Source organism: Pseudophryne corroboree, chromosome 1 (genome assembly GCF_028390025.1).
Source record: "Pseudophryne corroboree isolate aPseCor3 chromosome 1, aPseCor3.hap2, whole genome shotgun sequence".
Taxonomy (NCBI): Eukaryota; Metazoa; Chordata; class Amphibia; order Anura; family Myobatrachidae; genus Pseudophryne; species Pseudophryne corroboree.
The window spans coordinates 905,314,592-905,337,467 of NC_086444.1; the positions used below are offsets into that span (position 1 = coordinate 905,314,592).

Genomic DNA, 22,876 nt, shown 5'->3' on the forward strand with positions numbered 1-22,876 from the left:
GGATCGACAATTGTGCAGAGGCCGTCCCTTCTGGATATCCAACTGGGTCCTGTTGACGACAGATGCCAGTCTAAGAGGTTGGGGAGCGGTGCTAGAGCAGCACTCCTTGCAGGGTCGGTGGACCAAGGAGGAATCTCTCCTCTCGATCAACATTCTGGAATTGCGGGCAGTCTTCAATGCGTTGAACCTAGCCCAGCATTTGATTTAGAACCGTCCTGTTCAAGTACAGTCGGACAATGCCACCACAGTGGCTTACATAAATCATCAAGGCGGCACTCGAAGCCGTTTGGCAATGATGGAAGCCTCACGGATTCTACGTTGGGCAGAACGCCATCTACCGGCAATATCGGCAATATTCATTCCGGGAGTCCTGAATTGGGAAGCAAACTTTCTCAGTCGTCAGGACGTGCATGCCGGCGAGTGGGGCCTCCATCCAGAAGTGTTTCAACTCCTCGTGGAAAGGTGGGGTCTTCCAGATGTGGATCTGATGGCGTCTCGACACAATCACAAGGTTCCGGTCTTCGGAGCAAGGACAAGGGATTCTCAAGCAGCATTCGTGGATGCGCTGGCAGTGCCGTGGAGGTTTCGGCTGCTGTATGTGTTCCCTCCGGTGTCACTCCTGCCCAGGGTAATTCGGAAGTTCAAGCAAGAAAAAGAAAATCTGCTTCTCATAGCTCCGGCGTGGCCCAGACGGCACTGGTTCTCAGACCTGCAAGGCCTATCGTCAGAGCGTCCACTTCTACTTCCACAATGCCCAGACCTCCTCGTTCAGGGCCCCTGTGTCTACCAGGACCTAGCCCGGCTGTCTTTGACGGCGTGGCTCTTGAAGCTTCCGTCTTAAGAGCTAAGGGTTTTTCTGAAGAGGTCATTAAAACTATGTTGCGGGCCCGGAAACCGGCCTCTGCTCGGATTTACCATCGGGTCTGGCATTCCTACTTTGTTTGGTGCGCATCTAACCATTATGACGCTTCCAAGTTTAGTACAGCCAAACTTTTGGCTTTTCTACAGCAGGGCCTAGATTTAGGCCTGTGTCTGGCCTCCCTCAAGGTTCATATTTCTGCCTTGTCGGTGTGGTTTCAGAGAAAAATTGCGACTTTACCGGATGTTCATACTTTCACTCAGGGTGTGTTGCGTATCCAACCTCCCTGTGTCCCGCCTGTGGCTCCTTGGGACTTGTCGGTGGTTTTGGAGGCGTTGCAGGAGCCTCCATTTGAACCTCTTGGTTCAGCTGACCTTAAGTGGCTTTCCCTTAAGGTGGTGTTCTTGCTGGCTATTGCCTCTGCTAGAAGAGTTTCGGATTTGGGTGCCTTGTCTTGTAGTTCCCCATATCTGATTTTTCACCGTGACCGGGCGGTTCTTAGGACTCGTCCCGGATATTTACCTAAGGTGGTTTCTTCGTTCCACCTTAATCAGGAGATTGTGGTTCCAGCTTTTGTCTCTCCTGATTTGTCTCCCAAAGAGCGGTCTTTGGATGTGGTACGGGCTGTCCGTATCTATGTGAAGAGAACTGCTTCTATTCGAAAGTCTGATTCTCTCTTTGTTTTGTTTGGATTTCACAAACGTGGCTGGCCTGCTCACAAGCAGACCCTGGCCAGGTGGATTAGAATGGTGATTGCACATGTTTATGTGAAGGCTGGTCTGTCAGCTCCTGTTCATATTACGGCCCATTCTATTCGGTCTGTTGGACCTTCTTTGGCGGCCCAACGTGGTGCGACCCTTGATCAATTGTGCAAGGCCGCTATGTGGTCCTCAGGGAACACGTTCATAAGGTTCTATGCCTTCGATACTGCCGCTTCCCAGGATGCTTCCTTTGGACGCCGGGTTCTTGTGCCCGCTACAGTGCGTCCCCTCCCATAAGGAACTGCTTGAGGACATCCCCATTGTCCAGACTTGTGGAGCCCAGTGTACCCCACAGCAGAAAACGAGTTTTATGGTAAGAACTTACCCTTGTTAAAACTCTTTCTGCGAGGTACACTGGGCTCCACAAGGCGCCCACCCTGACGCACTTTGGGTTGATAAGGCATTAGCCGCTGACACTTCTCTTGTCGTGAGAGTGTGGTGTATGTGGCTACTAACCGTTGTCGTCTCTTTTCCTGCTACTGCATTGGGCTGGTTACCTAAACTGAGCTCCTGTGCTGGGAGGCGGGGTGATATAGGAGGCGGCGCTGTGCATTCTGGGAACAGTCAAAGCTTTGAGCCTGTTGGTGCCTCGGATCAAGATCCTACTCTACACCCCATTGTCCAGATTTGTGGAGCCCAGTGTACCTCACAGAAAGAGTTTTAACAAGGGTAAGTTCTTACCATAAAACTCATTTTTCTGATGGTGTATTTGTCCGTGTTTTGCTGCCGTGTTTGGAGGCAGACAAAGGGGGTCATTCTGACCCGTTCACTCGCTGCGTTTTAACGCAGCAGAGCGAACGGGTCCCTGCTGTGCATGCGCGGCGCCGTAGTGCTCCGGCGCATGCCAGATGGCTGAAGGCCGTAGTAGGGATGCGCTCGCCTCTGCTTGATTGACAGGTAGAGGTGATCGCTGGGTGGGAGGGGGTGGAACGGCGGCGTTTGGCCGCCGTTTCGTGGGTTTGGTCCGTCCAACGCAGGCGTGGCCGGAGCGAACGGGGGGCGGGCCGCAGTGGCTGCGTGACGTCACACGCAGCAGCTGCGGCCCGGGGAGCGATGAGTAGCTCCCGGCCAGCACGCTAAAGCTGCACTGGCCGGGAGCTACTCTTGAAGTACAAAGGCATTGCCGCTGTGCGATGCCTTTGCGCTTCTGCGAGGTGGGGCCGGACTGACATGCGGGGTGGGCTAGCCCTGTGCTGGGCATCCCCCCGCATGTCAAGGAAGAAGATCGTAGGTGTGCTAAATTTAGCACAGCTACAATCAACTCGGAATGACCCTCAAAGACTCCTATATATGAAGCCTGCACGGATCAGTGTGATCTGTGCAGTGCTTCCCTGTGTAAATGTGTTAAAAAGAGTTAAAAATTAGAACACAAAATGGTTTGGGTCCCCCCACCCACAAGCATAACCAGGCCCGGGTTCTTTGAGCTGATCCTGGTTCAAAAAACACAAGGGAAAAATGCGTGAGGGCCCCCAGTATTTTAAGAACCAGCACCAGGCTTTTGGACCGGTCCTGGTTCCAAAAACATGGGGGGAAAAGACGTAGGGGTCCCCCATATGTTTGAAACCAGTGTTTCAGATCAGTATTGTATATGGAAATTACATGCCAGTTTGGCAAATGGTGTATTTGATTGTATATCCATGTCCACCCATGGTTTGTACTTCTATTTGGACAAATACTCCTGTGTTTCTTCTTTAGTAAATTTCCATGTTTGAAAATTTGACCAACCACTCCCGTGTTAGCCAATTTGGGCAAACATGAAGCTTGGTAAATATACCCCAAGGAGTGGTCACGTGTCGAACCAGAATTGCACTCATGAGTCTATGAGCTTGCACCTTGGACTGGCGCCCAATGTCATATATCACAATGCAAGTTTATCATCCAGTCTATATATTTAATTGGTCAGACAATAGTTAACAGCAGCCTGATAGACCAACAAGAAAAATGTGGACTCCAGACTCTGCAAAAGGGTTTTGTAACTCTTGCTCTAAAGCAGCCGTGGCCAACCTGTGGCTCTTGAGCCGCATGCGGCTCTTTCTTTATTCAAATGCGGCTCCCGACACTCAAAGTCACCTGACCACAAAAGATCCTGGAAACTGGTGCACGCCAACCAGACACACAGCAGCACTATGGCAACTGAAAACTGAGGGAGCCAGATACTGGGCTGTAGTGACATATGAGGGTGGGCTGGAGTGACACAAGGGGGAGCTGGCTGGAATGACACAGAAGGATCCTGGCAGGAAAGACATAATGGGGGAGCTGACTGGAGTGATACAGGAGGGTGCTGGCTGGAGTGACACAGGAGGGTGCTGGCTGGAGTGACACAGGAGGGTATGGCAGGAGTGACACAATGGGGAGCTGGCTGGAGTGACAAAGGAGAATCCTGGCAGGAGAGACACAATGGGGAGCTGACTGGAGTGACACAGGAGGGTGCTGGCTGGAGTGACACATTGACACATAGGGGAGCTGGCTGAAGTGACACAGGAGGGTGCTGGCTGGAGTGACACATGGAGGAGCTGAAGTGTATTATGTGAATATGGCTTTTTCAATATATTTTATGTGGATCCGGATTTTTACATTTTTTTTTTTGTGGAAGTGTCTTTTTCAATGTATTTTATGTTGATTCTGGCTTCAAAATTTATTTTATGTGTATCTGGAATTTTTAATTGTATTTTATACCAGGGGTGTGGCCTAGCATGCACAAGGTCACACCCCATTTTTGAGCACACTCCTTCGGCTTGATGTCGGCTCTATGACGTACCTAACAAGATTTGTTGGCTCTTTGTCTCTGACTGGTTGGCCACCCCTGATCTAAAGCATTGCAACTTTTACTTCCCAAATACCTTCACCAGGTCTTCCTAAATCTCCATTCTCGTGTCCCTATTAGTAATCTTACTAAAAAAAACACAGTGGCTATATATTGATTACACTGACTAATGAAAAGTGTCTCCAGATGAATCTAAGTTCATACATTCAACTTTGCTCATGGAACATAATAATTTGTCTAAATCATCAACAAATAGGATAATCTTAATTGTATAAGACGGTATGATTGCACTGTTACAATGTACTGTTATGTCCCATAATATCTTTGCGTTACTATAAGAAATGGCCAAAACCACATAATTGTACCAGTGGGATTTTTGTGGAGCTCAGCCAAATACCTGACCACCATATTCTATGTACAGGTTGAGTCTCCCATATTCGGAATTCTTAGGACCAGGAGCATTCAGGATTTGGCATATATCTGGATCTTAGAATACTCATCAGCAGCAGGTCCGGCGTGTCGGCAGGGGGGCGGTGGTGGGTCCAGTGTAGTGGTCGGTGGGTCTGGCGTGTGCTTGGTGTGGTCATCAGTGTGTCCGGTGTGTCAGAGGGGGGTCCGGCATGTGCGTGGGGTGGTCGGCGGCATTTCCAGAGCTAGCAGTGAGGGAATGGCTGCAAAGCCACTCCCCCACTGGCTGTCATTGGTCCTTGATGCGGTGACATCATGACATCAGGCCATATCATGACATCACAACAAGGCTGGAATATTCAGTTTTTCTGAATATTCAGGTATTTGAGTCTCCGGATATGGGAGACCCGACTTGTATTTTGTCTAAGAATTATTTTAGTCTTCTCCTAATGTTCCATGATTCTTCCAAAAACAGTGAAGTCAGATATACTGCAGTTTTAGGAGTAACAATCAGTCATTACAGTAGCAAATACTGTTATTTAGATTATGAGCACGATCAGCCGCTCACTGGTTGCAAAATATCTCCCAAAGATGCAAGAAGACATCAAACAACCTGCTATCTATTAGGAAAAAAACAAACTGCACTTTAATGCTTTGATCAATTTCTAGTGAGCTGAGAATCCATGTCACAGAGCATGGTCGAGAGCAGTTTGATTAATTACAAGCTTTTCCATTTGTGTGTTTTTTTTATCCCAGTCTAATGGTAGCCTCTATTTGAAAAATGTAAGTAACTTGATATAGGTTGTCTGTGATTGTCTGTGATTTATTACCATAATAATTACTTGCAGGGTCTGCCACACACTGATTCATGAAAAGCATACATCTAGCACTATTGAATTCAGATATCAATAGATAAATGGTTTCTGTCCTATAACACATCATGTTATTAAATTATATGGAGTCTAATAGGGGCTAATGCAGGAAATGGAGTGAGTGGTATGACGTGCTCTATTTACTTATTGCTAATTGGACAATATTACTTTATCTTACTATTGTACTCTGATTATTACTGTTGTGTAATTGGGATGCCATCTACATCCCATTGTTTGCATCTGGTTATAACATTGGCATAATTGTCTGCAAATCAAATGTGCTTCCATTTTGCACTTCCTCAGAATAATTGTAGACAAAAATTAAATGAAATGTTTTTGATATTAAAAATACTATGTAAAAACCACACATCACAAGTGATCAGGCATGAGTGAGGCCTTGACAAAGCTTTGATACTGGGCGGAGTGTGAATCAAGTAGGCAAAAACATAACAGTAAGAGGATGTGTGTCTAGAGAAGAGACTAAGGTCTATTTACTAAGCCTTGGATGGAGATAAAGTACTAGCCAACCAGCTACTAACTGTCATTTTTCAAACTCATCCTGTAACATGGTAGTTAGGAGCTGATTGGCTGGAACTTTATCTCTGTCCACTTGATCTCTGTCCAGGGCTTGGTAAATAGACCCCTAAGGGGTCTATTCATGAAGCAGTGAAAAGAGTGGAGAAGTGAGCCAGTTGAAAAGTTGGCCATGGCAACCAATCAGCATTAAAGTAACATTTATCAAGTGCATTCTATAAAATGATACGTAGCACCTGATTGGTTGCCATGGAAAACTTCTCCACTGGCTCACTTCTCCACTCTTTTCCCAGCTTCATGAATAGACCCCTGAATCTGAGGAAGAGACTGGCAATAGTCAAGACTGTATGGTAGCTTGGTAGCAACAGCACATGATGCCTGGTTAGAAGGGCTAGACGGGCACAGGCACGTCAGGGTCTTTTTCCCCATTTATGACCTGCTTTGTTAAATCCTGTTGCACATGGAAGCAAGTGTGTGTAGTTTCATAGGCGTGAATTGTACTTCCAGAGAATGCTCCTTCTGGCCAAGTGGCACCAACTAAGTCATAACTATTTTTGGAGAATATACTGTACCTCTTTCTTTGGATCCTTCCATATAGGTGTTGTGGGCAGTATAGCAAATGTTGAAAGGCCTTTTATATAAATACATTTCTTATAAGTTGGCAAATTATATGGAAAAGCTTCAGAAAAGGTGTTAATGTGCCCTTTTATAAACTAGGGGCAGTTACTAAGGGGTCTATTCATGAAGCCGTGAAAAGAGCGGAGAAGTGAGCCAGTGGAGAAGTTGCCTATGGCAACCAATCAGTGCTGACGTACCATTTATAAAGTGCATTGTATTAAATTATATGTAGCAGCTGATAGGTTGCCATGGGCAACTTCTCCACTGGCTCACTTCTCCACACTTTTCACTGCTTCATGTATAGACCGCTAAAAATGCAGTTTTACCCAAGACTATAAAATAAAATAAAAATAAAATAAAACAGCAGAGTGGAGATGTGTGGATCTACACAGTGAACTGTAGCTAAGTGAAAATCTTTCAATACTGCAACAAAAAAACGTAATAGATTTTCTTCCTCATTTTGGAACAACAGCTGTAAATGATTGTGATTTGAAGTGAGAGAATATCAGACAAACCCACTTAATCACAGAAACACAAGCAATCTAAATGACGGGTGGACAATCTATCATTAATTACATGTAGAAAGGTACTGGTGGTCTTACCGTAGGTAAAATACTCAACTTCAGGAGGAAGGGTAACCAAAGAAAGGTCACTTTCTAGGATATTTTTATCCACGTACTGTTGGGCTTTGGTGGCTTGCATAAAAGCTAGAAGCCTTGCAGTAAATGCTGCAATAAATATAGAGAGCATCCCAAAATCCAGAACATTCCATAGCTGCAGCACATATTCCCTTGGTCCTTCCAGCCACAGCTCCTTGCATTCAGACCACATCATTCCTGCCACCAGAAAAACAAGGGCTTTGTTAGTGGTGATGCCGAAGGAAAATCATGCACTGAAATAGTCTTAATAACTTTATTAACCCAAAAAGTGCCATGATACAATGCATCCTGTGTACACAGATATGAAAGCCAAAAAAACTCTGAGATGTCAAGCAAAGAGTTACATTTCTTTCAAAAGTGAAATATCTGACTCATTTATTGATCTCCTTTTACACGGTCACCTTGTGCATAATTGAAAGGTTGTGAAAATCAAGTGTACGCATGGGGAGTTAGCATCAGGACGTGTGAAGCAGAAACATTCAGAGAAATACCCGCTTCACATACTATTAGCAGCAATATAGACAGCACAAACAGGATAAAGCATAAAAGATGTATTTCACAACTTTATTGCACCGTTTAGAGGGTAGGAGACATATATATATATATATATATATATATATATATATATATATATTTTATTTCTTTATTTTTATAAATGTAAGATGTTGTCCAGCTGCTCTCTGTAGCTGACAAACAAATGTTAATAATTTAAGACAAGAACGTCTATACATAAAATCACAACCAACTAAGAGGGAATTCAATTATCCGTGGTAAATTTCAGCGGCTAATTGACCCTGTGGGGGGAGGGTTAATTCAATTATACCTGATAGCAGGCACTATCAGGGAGTTTGTTTCACCATCCCTGAGACCGCTAATGCTAAAAATTCATGGATCTGGGAACTTATCCCCCATCCATAGTGTTGGGATGGTGTTTGTAGATACAATAAAGAGTTAGTGTCATCTACTCTACATCTTTCATGCAAATATAGGTAGGTGAATGTGACAAGCTTTAATGTCTACTCATTAGCTTTAATTTAAAGCTAATTTGGGGGTAAATTTACTAAGATGGGAGTTCTATTTAAGATGGGATGTTGCCCAAAGCAAGCAATCAGATTCTACTTCTCATTTATCTAGCGCCTTCTAAAGGTTAATACCTAGAATCTAATTGGTTGCTATGGGCAACATCCCATCTTAAATAGAACTCCCATCTTAGTAAATGTACCCCTCTGTGTTCAAATACTAACTAACCAAGGTGAATATGTATTTACTTGTTATAGCATTTAGGGGAGAATTCAAGTCTTATCTCGCAAGGAGGATTCACAGCAAATTCGCATTGCGAATTACATTTGCAATTTAATTAAAACTCACATTTCTTTGTCAGACTAAATTTGCCTTTTTTTTTTTTGGAACCCCCCCAAGCAGGTGAAAGTGTAGGGAAAATCTTTTATTTAAGGTAAAAATGTGTCAGGACCTGCTTCAGAACCCCTTGAAACCCCATTTTCCCCCGGCAAGTAGTGTGAATTGGCAATTCTACTTGAACTGTACGAATCTCGGGTGTGCGCATAAAGGCGAAGATTGCGAGTTTGCAGAAGGCAAACTCAAACATAATTGAATTTCCCCTTAGTGGGATATTTATCAAAGCTTGGCGAGAGATAAAGTAGAGAGAGATAACGTACCAACCAATCACCTGTCATTGTTCAAACACAGCCTGTAAAATGACAGGAGTTTATTGGTTAGTACTTTATCTCTCTACAACCTTGGATAAATACCCCCTTAGTTACAGTTACAGAATGATATGCTTGTTTTATTTTTACAAGTGCTGTAATTGTTGCACAGTGGGTAAAACAAAAGTTTATATTGGAACCTACTGTCAAGCTACTGCCTAAGCCAAATAAAACAATGAGGACATAAGATGCACAGGAAAGGAGAAACAAAATATACCTAGAACCCACACCATGATGAGCATTTCTGTCCATGTGAATCTTGTGGTCTTCACTCTAAAGATCTGCTTTGGGTATTCAATGACAGTGATGTTTGGTAGCGTTTTAATGCCTTCGAATCTGTCAGATGCATTAAAGACGAGCAGGCACAGGAAAATGATAAATGATGCGGCGTGTGCCACAAATTTCATGAAAGGGCTGCGGAGAACCTTGCCGAACTAGAGAGAAGAAAATATGAGATTACCGTGATCTTAGCTTTTAGAATGGGTTATGCATGCCTGGAAACCAGCTTTTGGGTGAGATGTGCTAAGCAGTGAAAGTAGTGGAGAAGTGAGACAGTGGAGAAGTTACCTATGGCAACCAATCAGCATTGAAGTAACATTTATAATTTGCATACTAAAAATTATACAGAGCAGCTGCTTGGTTGCCATGGTCAACCTCTCCACTGGCTCACTTCTCCACTCTTTTCACTGCTTAGTACATCTCCCTTTACCCCAGCAGAAAAATACAATTGTTGAATGGTAATGGTAACAGCTGACACATACTAGAAACTAATATGGACCTTCAGTTGGTGGAATAGACCCAGAACAGTATAAAGCTGGTTGTATGACTCTCAGATAATGAAGTGTGTGGGAATTTCACCCTCACATAATGTAAGTCTCAAGTGTAATCCATTTTATTGAATAGTTATGCAAGGATTAATATCTACTTTGTTATTTCATCATTTTACTGTCTGCAAAACAGGGCATTTGGTCTGGTAGTGCAGACACTACCTTTATATGGTAATTTATACCAATGACTTATCCGTATGTGGGCAAAATGCACAATGTTGCTGCAACCACAGTTATATGAATGAGGGCTCAACCTAAGAAACTGAATAATTCATGCTGACGAAAGTAAAAGAAGATGTGTCAAGACTATGGGACTGTGTTTTATCAATTTAACTGAACACACAAATCTTTATGTCCCAATCGATCAGCTGTATGTACAAAAGATAGACAAGCATGAAAGTATCCAGTCACTGTGCACTGAAATAGTGTTTTCCAGCTACTGACCTTTACAATGTACTACATTCAATAAGGAAAAATAATAGTGTTGAACTGTGGCTATGCCTTTTACAACAGATGTACATTGCTTTGGAAAAGGTCATGTTGTTTTCTAGTATATGAGCAAATACTGTACTGTACCCAAAATCAAACTAAAAAATCATTCAGAATTTGTGGTTACACTATTATACACTATTATGATGATTTGTGAACTTTTTACACCTATTTTATTTTTTATATACAGCCAGTCTGTTATCTAACCAGCCCTATTCCTGCTACTTATCACCCATTCTCTGCTCCCTTCACTAAATGCCTGTAAGATGGCAACTCTATTTCAGCTCTATCAATATTAAACTATCTCTATTAAACTCCTATACACTTACTTACATATGTAGATGAAGTACATATAGCAGTACCTAGAATCTCCCTTTAATTAATTTGGGAGTTGAGCTTTTAGTTTTGATCCTTGCATAGTTCGAAGGACCTCTACTATAGAAACCTTCAAACAGACTCAAAACTCACTTAAGAATTTAATTACTGTCCCTTTAGTTAATATAAAATACAGCCAAATTGTTTAGCTCTTTATTCTATTAATACATACATTTAGTTTGTATCTTGTGGCTTTTTTTAAATGCAAATTTACAACACTTTCAATTAGCTAACTGTCTGGTAATTACCGTGCAGCGAGGTGAACTACACCCTCGGGGATTAAAGCGCGGGTGAATCCCCACTAATTAAATTGCTCTGCCCCTCTAATTGGATATGCCCATTTCAGTCCTATTGCAAGAAAAGTGTTTGTATTATTATTATTATTATTATTATTATTATCATTATCATCATCACCACCATCTTTTCCCCACTGTTTAATTGGGGCAAGTCTACTATGTTGAAAGTGTACTTTCTGCCAACAGGATAGGATAGGCACTAACTGGGGTAAGATATGTGAGCCCAGTTGTCAGGATGCCGGCGGTCACATGATTGAACCAGCATCCCGATAATGAGAATGCCGACAGGGGATGGGATAATTATTTTACCCGTCCCCTGTCCCCTACCCTAACCCGCCTGGGGTGGAGGCTAGGACTAAGATTTATGGGGGGTAGCGGCTAAGGCTAAGATTCTGTGGCTGGAGGCTAGGGCTAAGACTTGGGGGGGGGGTGGCTGCAGCTACCCCCTTCTCTCTAGTGCCTAACCCTAACTCCCCCACGGGCCCTAACCATAACAGTAACCCCGATACTTACCTTTGTGATGTCGGCGGTCGGTGTTCTGGCACCGGTCACATGACAGCCTGCATCCCGACTGCCAGGATGCTAACCACATCCCCTACACTGACACTACAGCTTATTGCTCCATAATACTCCGATACCCAGCACAGGAAATATGTAGTAGGTCAGTACCAGCTGGAATACTGTAGGATAATCCATTGTATATTTACAAGCAGTTAATAGGCAGGCTAGATGTAGGTGGGAGTCATCATGTGCCATCAGACTTCTCATAGCTGGCAAATATCTCCATAATTCTGAGGGGCAATCTGAGGTTTCAAAGCCTTGTCCCTGGAAATTGTTATACCAAAAAATGTCTCTATTTTCCATTGGTGATTAATTGTACGATACTCAGTGATTGCCATCAGTATGTTGGTAACGACAGACGGGATCCTGACTGCTTCTAGTTTGTAAGCACTTGTGTGTCATAGTACCAGGCTGAGGGCCTAATTTAAAGTTGAACGCAAATGCAAACGCATTTGTAGTCGCCGATATTCGATACACTGTGCATGTACAAAATTTGCACAGCGCATGTCTACCGCTATATTTGCATTCGGAATAGAGGAAAAATCGCCTCCCCTAAATTATTCTGCAAACTTGCACAGAAAAAAAAACCCCTCCACTAAACAGTGTTAAAAAGGCGCGGCGGAGGAGTGTCTCTTGGCAGTCTCCGCAAGTTTACAAATCTGGGCGTGTAACAGGGGCGTGTAGTGGGAGTATGTACCTAGGTCCTGGGTGGGGCATACGCATATCTGCAGATAGACAAACCTAAAGTACAAAAAAAGGCAATGCAGATTCAGGGCAGTTATAGAGCTACGCACACTCTGCAAGTCACTATAATGGCAGCAGTAACATCGATGATTGATGCACAATTAGTACACAGCTGATGTTATTTAGTAAAATCACACACAGCTTGTGTGCTGCCTCACCATTTTTGCTGCAGGTTTTTGACCCTTATGCATTCTGAATTTCAGGCTTATTCCTTTGTTTAGCATATGTTGGTAAGTGCATTTTTTAAACTGTTCATGCACTACAATTTAGGACATTAGTAACATATGCACATTACCCTGTGTTTGTAGTTTCATTTACAGGAAACACTAAGGCAGAGGTTCTCTTAGTGCAAATGAACGCTAATCTACAAAGAAAACTGCAGTGTATTTGCTTCTAACGCTAGTTTGCATAGCTTTCAGGGTGACTCCTATTTTGTGTATTTGGATTTTTGTTTTGTTAGATTGCACTGTGAGCGTGTATTCTTTTGTGTGCAGATTTGCGTTCACTTTGCAAATGTTTGCAACCTTGCTTTTGCTAATACATTTGCATTCAACCTTGAATTAGGCCCTGGGTGCCTTATTCTATGACATGTGCAAATCTTGCTCTTCTTATTCTCTGGGCTTCATAGATTTCGATTAATGAAACAGGTAAATAGTGCATGAGGAGCTGGCGCTCACCTGTGTGTTTACCTACAGCTGTCAGAAAAAGTTACACTCTACTGCAGGCATTCCCAACCACGGTCCTCAAGGCACACCAACAGTGCAGGTTTTAGTGATATCCAGGCTGCAGCACAGATGGTTAAATCAAAATAACTGAGCTACTAATTAAGTCACCTGTGCTGAAGCCTGGATATCACTAAAACCTGCACTGTCAGTGTGCCTTTAGGACCGTGGTTGGGTATGCCTGCTCTACTGAATCATTAGAACATGTGAAATTCAATACCCGGCTGCAAGGAGCAATCCAGTATCCAACAGCAAGCAATGGGAGCCCCAGGGCAACGACCAGTACAACCAAGCACTTGATAGCAATGGTCTGTTCTCGTAATCCTGAGAGATTTTCATACCAAATGGTTAAAAGTTGCTGCTGGCAATTGGGATGTGCAACAAACTGCAAAAAAAGAAACAATAGTAATGGTCAATTAACATTGTTATAAAACATCATTTTGCATTATCGGTCTATTCGGGACTCATGTCTTCTGCTTATTCAGGGAACAAGTTACTGGTCTGAATTTTCTGTCTTTTAATCTAAAAATGGATTATTATTTGGAATAAAAATATAAACTGTTGACACAGCATGACAAAGAGCTGAGAAGCATTACACGTCATTTAATAATGCACACGTCAAATGCATGACTGCAGCTCCTGCGCTTAGAGAGAACGGTTTACCTAGGGCTGCTCCCACCACATTATTGAAGACATATAAATAAGAAATGAGTGACTTAGGACAAGTTCATGGAGTAGTGAGCTGAGGAGAAGTCAGACATAAACATATGGTTACATTCACGGGGAAAATGAAGCATAATTTGTTATATTGGTTTGCCTGTTCTATAAAGAGTTACCTTATAGGTCACGCTATGCAGTGATGTGTAAAAGTAAAACCTAGAATTTAATTTTTCACTTACAATATATGAGGTGTAGAGGAAGGAGAGATAAGAGATTTTCTCCTTCACTCACTGTGCATCTAATGTAGTTGAGGGCAGGTGTGACATGGACAGATAAGAATATTGCCTACTTGTCCATCATGTCTGGTAGAATCTCAAACTCCAATCAAAATAGGCCAGAGGTTCTCAAGCACAGTCCTCAAGGCTCCCCCAATGGTCCAGGTTTTAAGTTTATCCATGCTTGGCCACAGGTGACTTAATTAGCACCTCAGTCTATTTGATTTAACCATCTGTGCTAAGCCATGGATATACCTAAAACCTGGAGCGTTGGGGTGCCTTGAGGACCGCAGTTGAGAACCTCTGAAATAGGCCACTCGTCCTGATCCTGCTTCCTCCTGTGTAGTAATGAAATCGCTTTGTTGCATAGGGAGGAATGTCCATCAAATAATATCACAAGCCTATCCACACTTCTCCAAAATCAGGCATCCAGACAGATAACAGGCATAGGCGTGTACAAAAAGGACCTAAACTGTGCTCAGGCACACCCTAATGTCAGGTGTCATTGTCAGCGAGCGAGTCAGCTAAAAACAGTAAGCTGGAGAGGGGGTGGGGTTACTCTTTACCCAGGGCTGTTGGAGGGGCCAGAGTAATTTGCACATAGCCAGGGCCGTCTAAAAGGGAGGGGGAGCAAATACTCTTTACCTGGACTCGGGTCTGTTGGAGGGGCCTGTATCCATCCCCTGTAATCTGCACCGGGACTTTGGCCAGGGACAGAGAAGATACTGTTGCTGCTGCAGCAGCCTCTTTCTACAGCCCAGCACATGCTGCTGTATGCTGGGTTGGGGAGAGATGCTGCTGCAGCGAAGTCAGTCCTCTCATCTCCTCCCTGTATAATGTGAGGAGGGAAGGGGGAGCTATCACACTCGCTCACCCCCCCACCTCAGATCTGCCCCTCTGACCAGCTACCGGCACCTCATGACAGAGCTGGATTTAGACCTCATGGGGCCTTAGGCGAGATACCGGTTTTGGGGCCCCCCTCCTTCAACAATCCACAGCACTATATTTTCATTCCTGGTTGCAAGTGGCATCACAAAAGTAACTTGGTTCATGCGTGTAGTGCGATCGCTGCACGTGCACAGACTACCAACAATCGCTCCGTTGCATGAACATCTGCATTGCGTACAAATCTGAATCAGGCTAGATCTTTTGGAAGTACCGTAGGTTTGAAACCTGTGTCACATTTAAAGTAAGCCAACTGCCCACATACAGTGGATGAAACCATTTTGTGTCTCCAAACATATCTCATCTTATCAAAGAACATCACTTAACAACATTGTCACTAGTCATTATAAGCCGATAGGCCGCATTCTCAGGATTATTGGTTCAGGACCTTGTATTTCATTGACTGGACAGGATCTAGGTGTATAGATGAGTGCTTAATGTGTGTGTCTGTGTCCTGCTTAGGGGTGTAGTATGGTATGCCGGCGGCCAGGATCCCGGTGGCCAGCATACCGGCGCCGGGATCCCGACTGCCGGCATACCAACAGCTGGGCGAGCACAAATGAGCCCCTTGCGGGCTCGCTGCGCTCGCCACACTGCAGGCACGGTGTGCGCCACGCTATTTATTCTCCATCCAGGGGGGTTGTGGACGCCCAAGAGGGAGAATACTTGTCGGTATGCGAGGTGTTGGGATTCTGAATACCACCCGCCCAGTGCCTATGACACGTAACGATGGTGATGAGTAATCACCACAGACTATAGTGGGCTTACCTCTCCCAGTCTGTGTGGAATAGGGTTTTCATTTGCATTTTCACCACACTGCAAGCACTGGGTGGCTGCCTAATATAACAGTGACATTACTGGGGTGCCCAGGTAATTTCACAAGCTAGACACTGACTACCCAACAACCCTGCAATTGATAGATGTCGGTATAAGCATACAGGGAGACCTACGGAGGGCCTAGGCGGCCGCCTAGCCGTCTTTTGGTAAATCCGTGCCTGCCTCACGTGCGTGTGCGCATAGTATACTTTTTTAACTTGTTAGTAAGGTGGTGGTTTGGCTACACGTATATGCAGCTGCCCAGGGCCCCACAATTCTAGGGTCCTTCGATCAGGGGTGAGTGGTAGTCACACAATCAGAGTGGCCAGAAAGGATTCTCTATCTGCCTCCCAGCCTGCAGCCAGACAGCAAATGGCTATCAACATGCTGATTGGTAGATAACTGACAGCAAATCACCTTAAAAATGCATATGGAGAGACAATGCAGGATTGGCATGTTAAAATAAATTCCCCCTTAATAAAATAAACTTCCACCTCCCACTGGCAATAGACCTCCCCTTTGGTGTCAAATACTAATAATAGTAGCCCTCACAGCCCCTTAGTAGCAAAAAAACCAAACAAATGTGTTTTAAAGCCCCCCCGCGCCCCCGTCAAAAGCCTTGATGGTGGTTGTGATATTATGGGTGGTGACTGGTGAGACATTGGCCCTCATTCCGAGCTGATCGCTCGCTAACTATTTTTGGCAGAGCAGCGATCAGATAGTCGCCGCCTCTAGGGGAGTGTATTTTCGCTTTGCAAGTGTGCGAATGCATGTGCAGCCGAGCGGGACAAAAAAGTTGTTTGCAGTTTCTGAGTAGCTCTGGACTTACTCAGCCCTTGCGACCACTTCATCCTGTCCGGTCCCGGAATTGACGTCAGACACCCTCCCTGCAAACGCCTGCGTTTTCCCTACCACTCCCAGTAAAAGGTCAGTTGACACCCATAAATGCCCTCTTCCTGTCAATCTCCTTGCGATCGGTTGTGCGAATGGATTCGTCGCTAGAAGCATTGCTCAGCAACGATGCTGTTTGTACCCATATGACGCGCGTGCGCATTGTGGTGCATACGCATGCACAGTAGTGACCTGATAGCTGCGCTGCGAAAAACGTCAGCGAGCGATCACCTCGGCATGAGGGCCATTATGCGGGCAGATTGGGGGTACATGATGATAAAATGACATTTCATGCTAGTGAGCACAAAGCATTTCTCTCTAGAATTCCTAGGGTGTACACCCTAATGAAATGTGCTGCGCATGCCAATGATAACAGGTAATGGTGCACACAAGGGCCAGGGATACATTTTACAGCACTGCAATCAGTACTGTAGCTACACAGTGCTTCTCAGGGTGCCAGGCCTAACAGTACAATACTACATTTCATACTATATAGCTGGGTTATGAATAGTGGTCATCTGTGCGCATCTTATGACCACATTTATATGCATGAATTATTGACAGGTTCAAGAAAGGTTTAGCTGATGTCACTGCTAACCTAGGTGCCAACAGTTATAAAGGTATATTTCTGACAGAGTGAATGTTGGCTCACTGTGTTCATCGGCATGACAAGTGATAATGGGGGTCATTCAGACCTGGTCGCACGCTAGCTTTTTGTGCAGCGCTGCGATTAGGTCAGAACTGCGCATGCGTATGCACCACAATGCGCATGCGCATCGCACTGGTACAAAGCGGATTGTTGCTGAGCGATGGTTTTAACGAAGAATCCATTCGCACAGCCGATCGCAAAGAGATTGACAGGAAGAAGGCGTTTGTGGGTGGTAACTGACTGTTTTCTGGGTGTGGTTGGAAAAACGCAGGCGTGTCCAGGCGTTTGCAGGGCGGGTGTCTGACGTCAATTTCCGGTCCCGCACAGGCTGAAGTGATCGCAGCGGCTGAGTAAGTCCTGGGCAACTCAGAAACTGCACAAATATTTTTTGTACCGCCCGGCTGCACATGAGATCGCACACTTGCACAGCTAAAATACACTCCCCTGTAGGCGGCAACTATCTGATCGCAGCGCTGCAAAAAATTGCTAGTGAGCGCTCAGGTCTGAATTAAGCCCAATGTGGGTTATTCAGCTTGGATCACTGAAATTGCGATTGTCTCAAAACTGCTACTGCTAAAAATCACATGTGAAGAGCCGCCCTGGAATGGTAAAGATGCCCACCGATGCACTCGCAACTCTGCATATGCATTTGCAGAACTGTGATCCATGGGGGTCATTCCAAGTTGATCGTAGCTGTGCTAAATTTAGCACAGCTATGATCATGTTCCCAGACATGCGCCCTCATGTCAATGCCAGCCCCCCCCCCCACACAAGCACAAAAGCATCGCACAACGGCAATGCTTTTGTACTTGTTGAGTAACTCCCGGCCAGCGCAGCTCCTGCGGCTGGCCGGGAGTTACTTGTCGCTGCCCCTGGTCGCAGCCACTGCGGCCCACCCCCCGCATGGTCCGGCCACGCCTGCGTTGGCCAGCCCACACTCCCAAAATGGCGGCCAAATGCCGCCGTGCCACCCCCTCCCGCCCAGCGACCGCCTCTGCCTGTCAATCAGGCAGAGACGATCGCTAGGGAACGACGGCCTTCGAGCAATCGGGTCGGAATGACCCCTCACATGCAGAAACCGAGTACGATCGAAAGCTGCAGTTGACTCATGCCTATTCAGAATAATGCAAATGCCGTCACACTGTGCCATGTTTTTAATCGCAAGCAATCACAGCTGACGTCAGATATACGCCCTGAAAACGTCCATGACACGCCTTTTTCCCAGCCACTCACCTCAAACGCCATGTTACCTCCCAAAAACTGTCACTTTCTCTCAATCAATTTGCAATGGCATCTCACTGACCCTGCGAATGTACGGCAATCACAATGTGGCCTTTGCGCATGCACAATGCGTTCGCAGCGCATGCGCAGTCTGCCGAAAATTGGCCGATTTGCATTTTTGCAATTTAGTGAACATGCTGAATGAGGAACTATGTTTGGAGTGGTGTTTAATAATATTCCCTTGTGAGGAAAACAGATAACAAATGTTTTCCTAACATTAGTACTTTGGCGCTAATTCAGATCTGATCGCAGCAGCAAATTTGTTAGCTAACGGACAAAACCATGTCTACTGCAGGGGGGGGGGGGGGGCAGATATAACATGTGCAGAGAGAGTTACATTTGGACGGGGTGTGTTCAAACTGAAATATAAATTGCAGTGTAAAGTTTAAGCAGCCAGAACTAAGGGTGTGTACACATGGTGAGATATTATCTTTCGATTTTGACTATATAGTCAAAATCGCAAGAAAAGTTAGTGCAGATCGCAAGGTGAAAGTCACCTTGCGATCCCTATTCGATCCCGATGCGCGATCCCGTCAGGTCGGCATCGCAAGAAAAGATAGACTGTGCAGGCAAGTCAATCCTTGCTAGATCGGTGTATTATCTAGTTCATCTCACATGTCAATGACATCTCACATAAGCCAAATCTCACATAAGCCAAAATCGTAAGCACACATAGGCCCTCATTCCGAGTTGTTCGCTCGCAAGCTGCTTTTAGGAGCATTGCACACGCTAAGCCGCCGCCTACTGGGAGTGAATCTTAGCTTATCAAAATTGCGAACGAAAGATTTGCAAAATTGCGAATAGACACTTCTTAGCAGTTTCTGAGTAGCTCCACACTTACTAGGCATCTGCGATCAGTTCAGTCAGTTTCGTTCCTGGTTTGACGTCACAAACACACCCAGCGTTCGCCCAGACACTCCTCCGTTTCTCCAGCCACTCCCGCGTTTTTCCCAGAAAGGGTAGCGTTTTTTCACACACACCCATAAAACGGTCAGCTTCCGCCCAGAAACACCCACTTCCTGTCAATCACATTACGATCACCAGAACGAAGAAAAAACCTCGTAATGCCGTGAGTAAAATACCTAACTGCATAGCAAATTTACTTGGCGCAGTCGCACTGCGGACATTGCGCATGCGCATTAGCGACTAATCGCTCCGTTGCGAGAAAAATATAACGAGCGAACAACTCGGAATGACCCCAATAGTTCATATCTCAAGAAAAGTTAGTCAAAATCTGTGCTATCTGGGCTCCAGGGAGTTCAAGGGAAATCGCAAATGAAAATCGGGCATAGCAAGGATCTCACCGTGTGTACACACCCTAACTCTCTTCACATGTTATACCTGACCCCCCCCCCCCCCCCCCTGCAGTGCACATGGTTTAGCCCATTAGCTAACAAATTTGCTGCTGCGATCAGATCTGAATTAGGCACTTTATTTCTTCCTGTTGGGTAGTCTCTATTGAAACATTGGCCCTCATTCCGAGTTGATCGGTCGCAAGGCGAATTTAGCAGAGTTACACACGCTAAGCCGCCGCCTACTGGGAGTGAATCTTAGCTTCTTAAAATTGCGACCGATGTATTCGCAATATTGCGATTACTAACTACTTAGCAGTTTCAGAGTAGCTCCAGACTTACTCTGCCTGTGCGATCAGTTCAGTGCTTGTCGTTCCTGGTTGACGTCACAAACACTCCCAGCGTTCGCCCAGGCACTCCCACCGTTTCTCCGGCCACTCCTGCGTTTTTTCCGGAAACGGTAGCGTTTTCAGCCACACGCCCCTGAAACGCCGTGTTTCCGCCCAGTAACACCCATTTCCTGTCAATCACATTACGATCGCCGGAGCGAAGAAAAAGCCGTGAGTAAAAATACTTTCTTCATAGTAAAGTTACTTGGCGCAGTCGCAGTGCGAACATTGCGCATGCGTACTAAGCGGATTTTCACTGCGATGCGATGAAAAAAAACGAGCGAACAACTCGGAATGAGGGCCATTATGTAGTTGTCCATCCAATTAAATGACACACAATTTGAGGCTTTATGCTATTTTGACTTTGCACATAATGCTGTGTTTCTTGTTAATTTTGGGGCTAATTCAGACATGATCGCTAGGGTGCGTTTTTTGCATCCCTGCAATCAGGTAGTCGCCACCTACAACATACTTGCCTACCTGACCCTCTCCATGGGGGAGAAAATGCTCTGTTCTTGGACTTTCCTGGTAATGTATGATTGCCATCACCTGTGGTGAGCTAGTTAATTGATAAGAAAGGTGTTTAACCACAGGTGATGGCAATCATACATTACCAGGAAAGTCTTGGAACAGAGCATTTTCTCCCTCATGGAGAGGGTCAGGTAGGCAAGTATGACCTACAGGGGGAGGGGGAAATCGCTGTGCAGGGGTGCGATCGCATGTGCAGGATAGCTGCACAGCCCATGACTTACTCTTCCTGTGCGATGGAGCGGACGTCAGAAACACTCCCTCCAAACGCCTGGTCCCTCCTGTGTTTTTCCGGACACTCCTCTAAAACAGTCAGTTGCCACCCACAAACGGCCTCTTCCTGTCAGTCACCTTGTGATCGCCTGTGCGATCGCTTTTCTCACACCATCCCGGCGTTGCCTGGCGCTCCCCGTCGCGCCTGCGCATTGCGGTGTATACGCATGCGCAGTTCAGGTCTGAATTGGCCCCCTTGTCTTTAAGGCTGCAAAAGTGTGTCTGTACATATCTATGCACGGCGTAGTCCACTGTGGCTGCAGTCATAACTGGATATGTTTACAGTCATTTTACATGGCCACTTCAACAAGATTTGTGTGTATGCAGCTATACAATATATTATTATTATTATTATTATTATTATACTTTATATTTTAAGCTCAAACATATTTCAAGTTTATACACACAATAGTGTACAAGTATAAGTACAGTACAGTTCCTCTCCTTGTATATACTGATAACATTCAACCATCACCACCCCAATAAATGATCGTGTAAGAGACTTAACGTGACTTTTATATACTTACAGGCTTTGGATTTGCAACTTATCTTAATTAAAGAAAGTTAATGCTCAATCTAGCAATGTCACATTTGTTTAACTCACTGTTAACAGAAGAAAATGACTTTGTTGTTTTGCCACCTGTGACTACTCCATAAGCTGCATTGCCACTGGTAATCATAGACAGAGCAGCACGTCAGAGGCTGTATGTACACTTCCATTGTTCAGTAAGGTGTATACAGATATATAGGAGCTACTCTATTCCCTTTCTTCGTGCATGACAATGCTTAATGGAGATAATAGGTCAGCAAGTGCAAATGGAACACAATTTTATCCAGGTGTCAGAGAAATCTATAGTATATGCTATAAAGATGCATGATACCCCAAAGTTTGTAGAAAAATATCAATGTGTTTATTAGGCTTAAAGCATAGCCAAAGATATCAGCAACATTTCACCCTTTATAAAGCTTGATATATACAGTATATCTCGTAAGTGGTATCCAGACTCCAGGTCGACAACAAAAAGGTCGACACACCTTAGGTTGACGCCAATTGGTCGACACACTTTGGGTCGACGTGGACAAAAGGTCGACATGGAGAAAAGGTCGACAGGAACAAGGTCGACATGGAAAAAGGTCGACATGAGTTTTTCACGATTTTTTTCTTTTTTGGAACCTTTTCATACTTAACGATCCACGTGGACTACGATTGGAACGGTAACCTGTGCCGAGCGAAGCGGTAGCGGAGCGAAGGCACCATGCGAGGGGACGCGGTGCACTAATTGGGGTTCCCGGACACTCTACAAAGAAAACGACACCAAAAAAAACAAAAACTCATGTCGACCTTTTCCATGTCGACCTTGTTCCTGTCGACCTTTTCGCCATGTCGACATTTTGTCCATGTCGCCCTAAGGTATGTCGACGAAGTGGCGTCGACCTAAGGTGTGTCGACCTTTTTGTTGTCGACCCTGAGTCCCAGACCCCTCGTAAGTTCAGCACTCTAACATCCATGTTGTATGTGCCGCAGTGCCATACTTTCCTACCTGACCCTCTCCATGAGGGAGAAAATGCTCTGTACCTGGACTTTCCTGGTAATGTATGATTGCCATCACCTGTGGTGAAACACCTTTCTTATCAATTAACTAGCTCACCACAGGTGATGGCAA

At 44.9% G+C, this 22,876-nt stretch overlaps 1 protein-coding gene across 2 annotated transcripts in view; it reads right to left on the bottom strand.

Annotated features, from left to right (window-relative positions):
- The window catches only part of TRPC3 (transient receptor potential cation channel subfamily C member 3), a 423,006-nt gene that overhangs the window by 46,176 nt on the left and 353,954 nt on the right, over nt 1-22,876 (bottom strand). For both annotated transcript variants that reach the window (XM_063920258.1, XM_063920259.1), the window contains exons 4-6: nt 13,434-13,598; nt 9,417-9,633; nt 7,419-7,652 (exon numbers count right to left, since the gene is read on the bottom strand). In XM_063920258.1, coding sequence (XP_063776328.1) covers nt 7,419-7,652; nt 9,417-9,633; nt 13,434-13,598 — 616 coding nt within the window. The remainder of the gene's footprint in view (nt 1-7,418; nt 7,653-9,416; nt 9,634-13,433; nt 13,599-22,876) is intronic.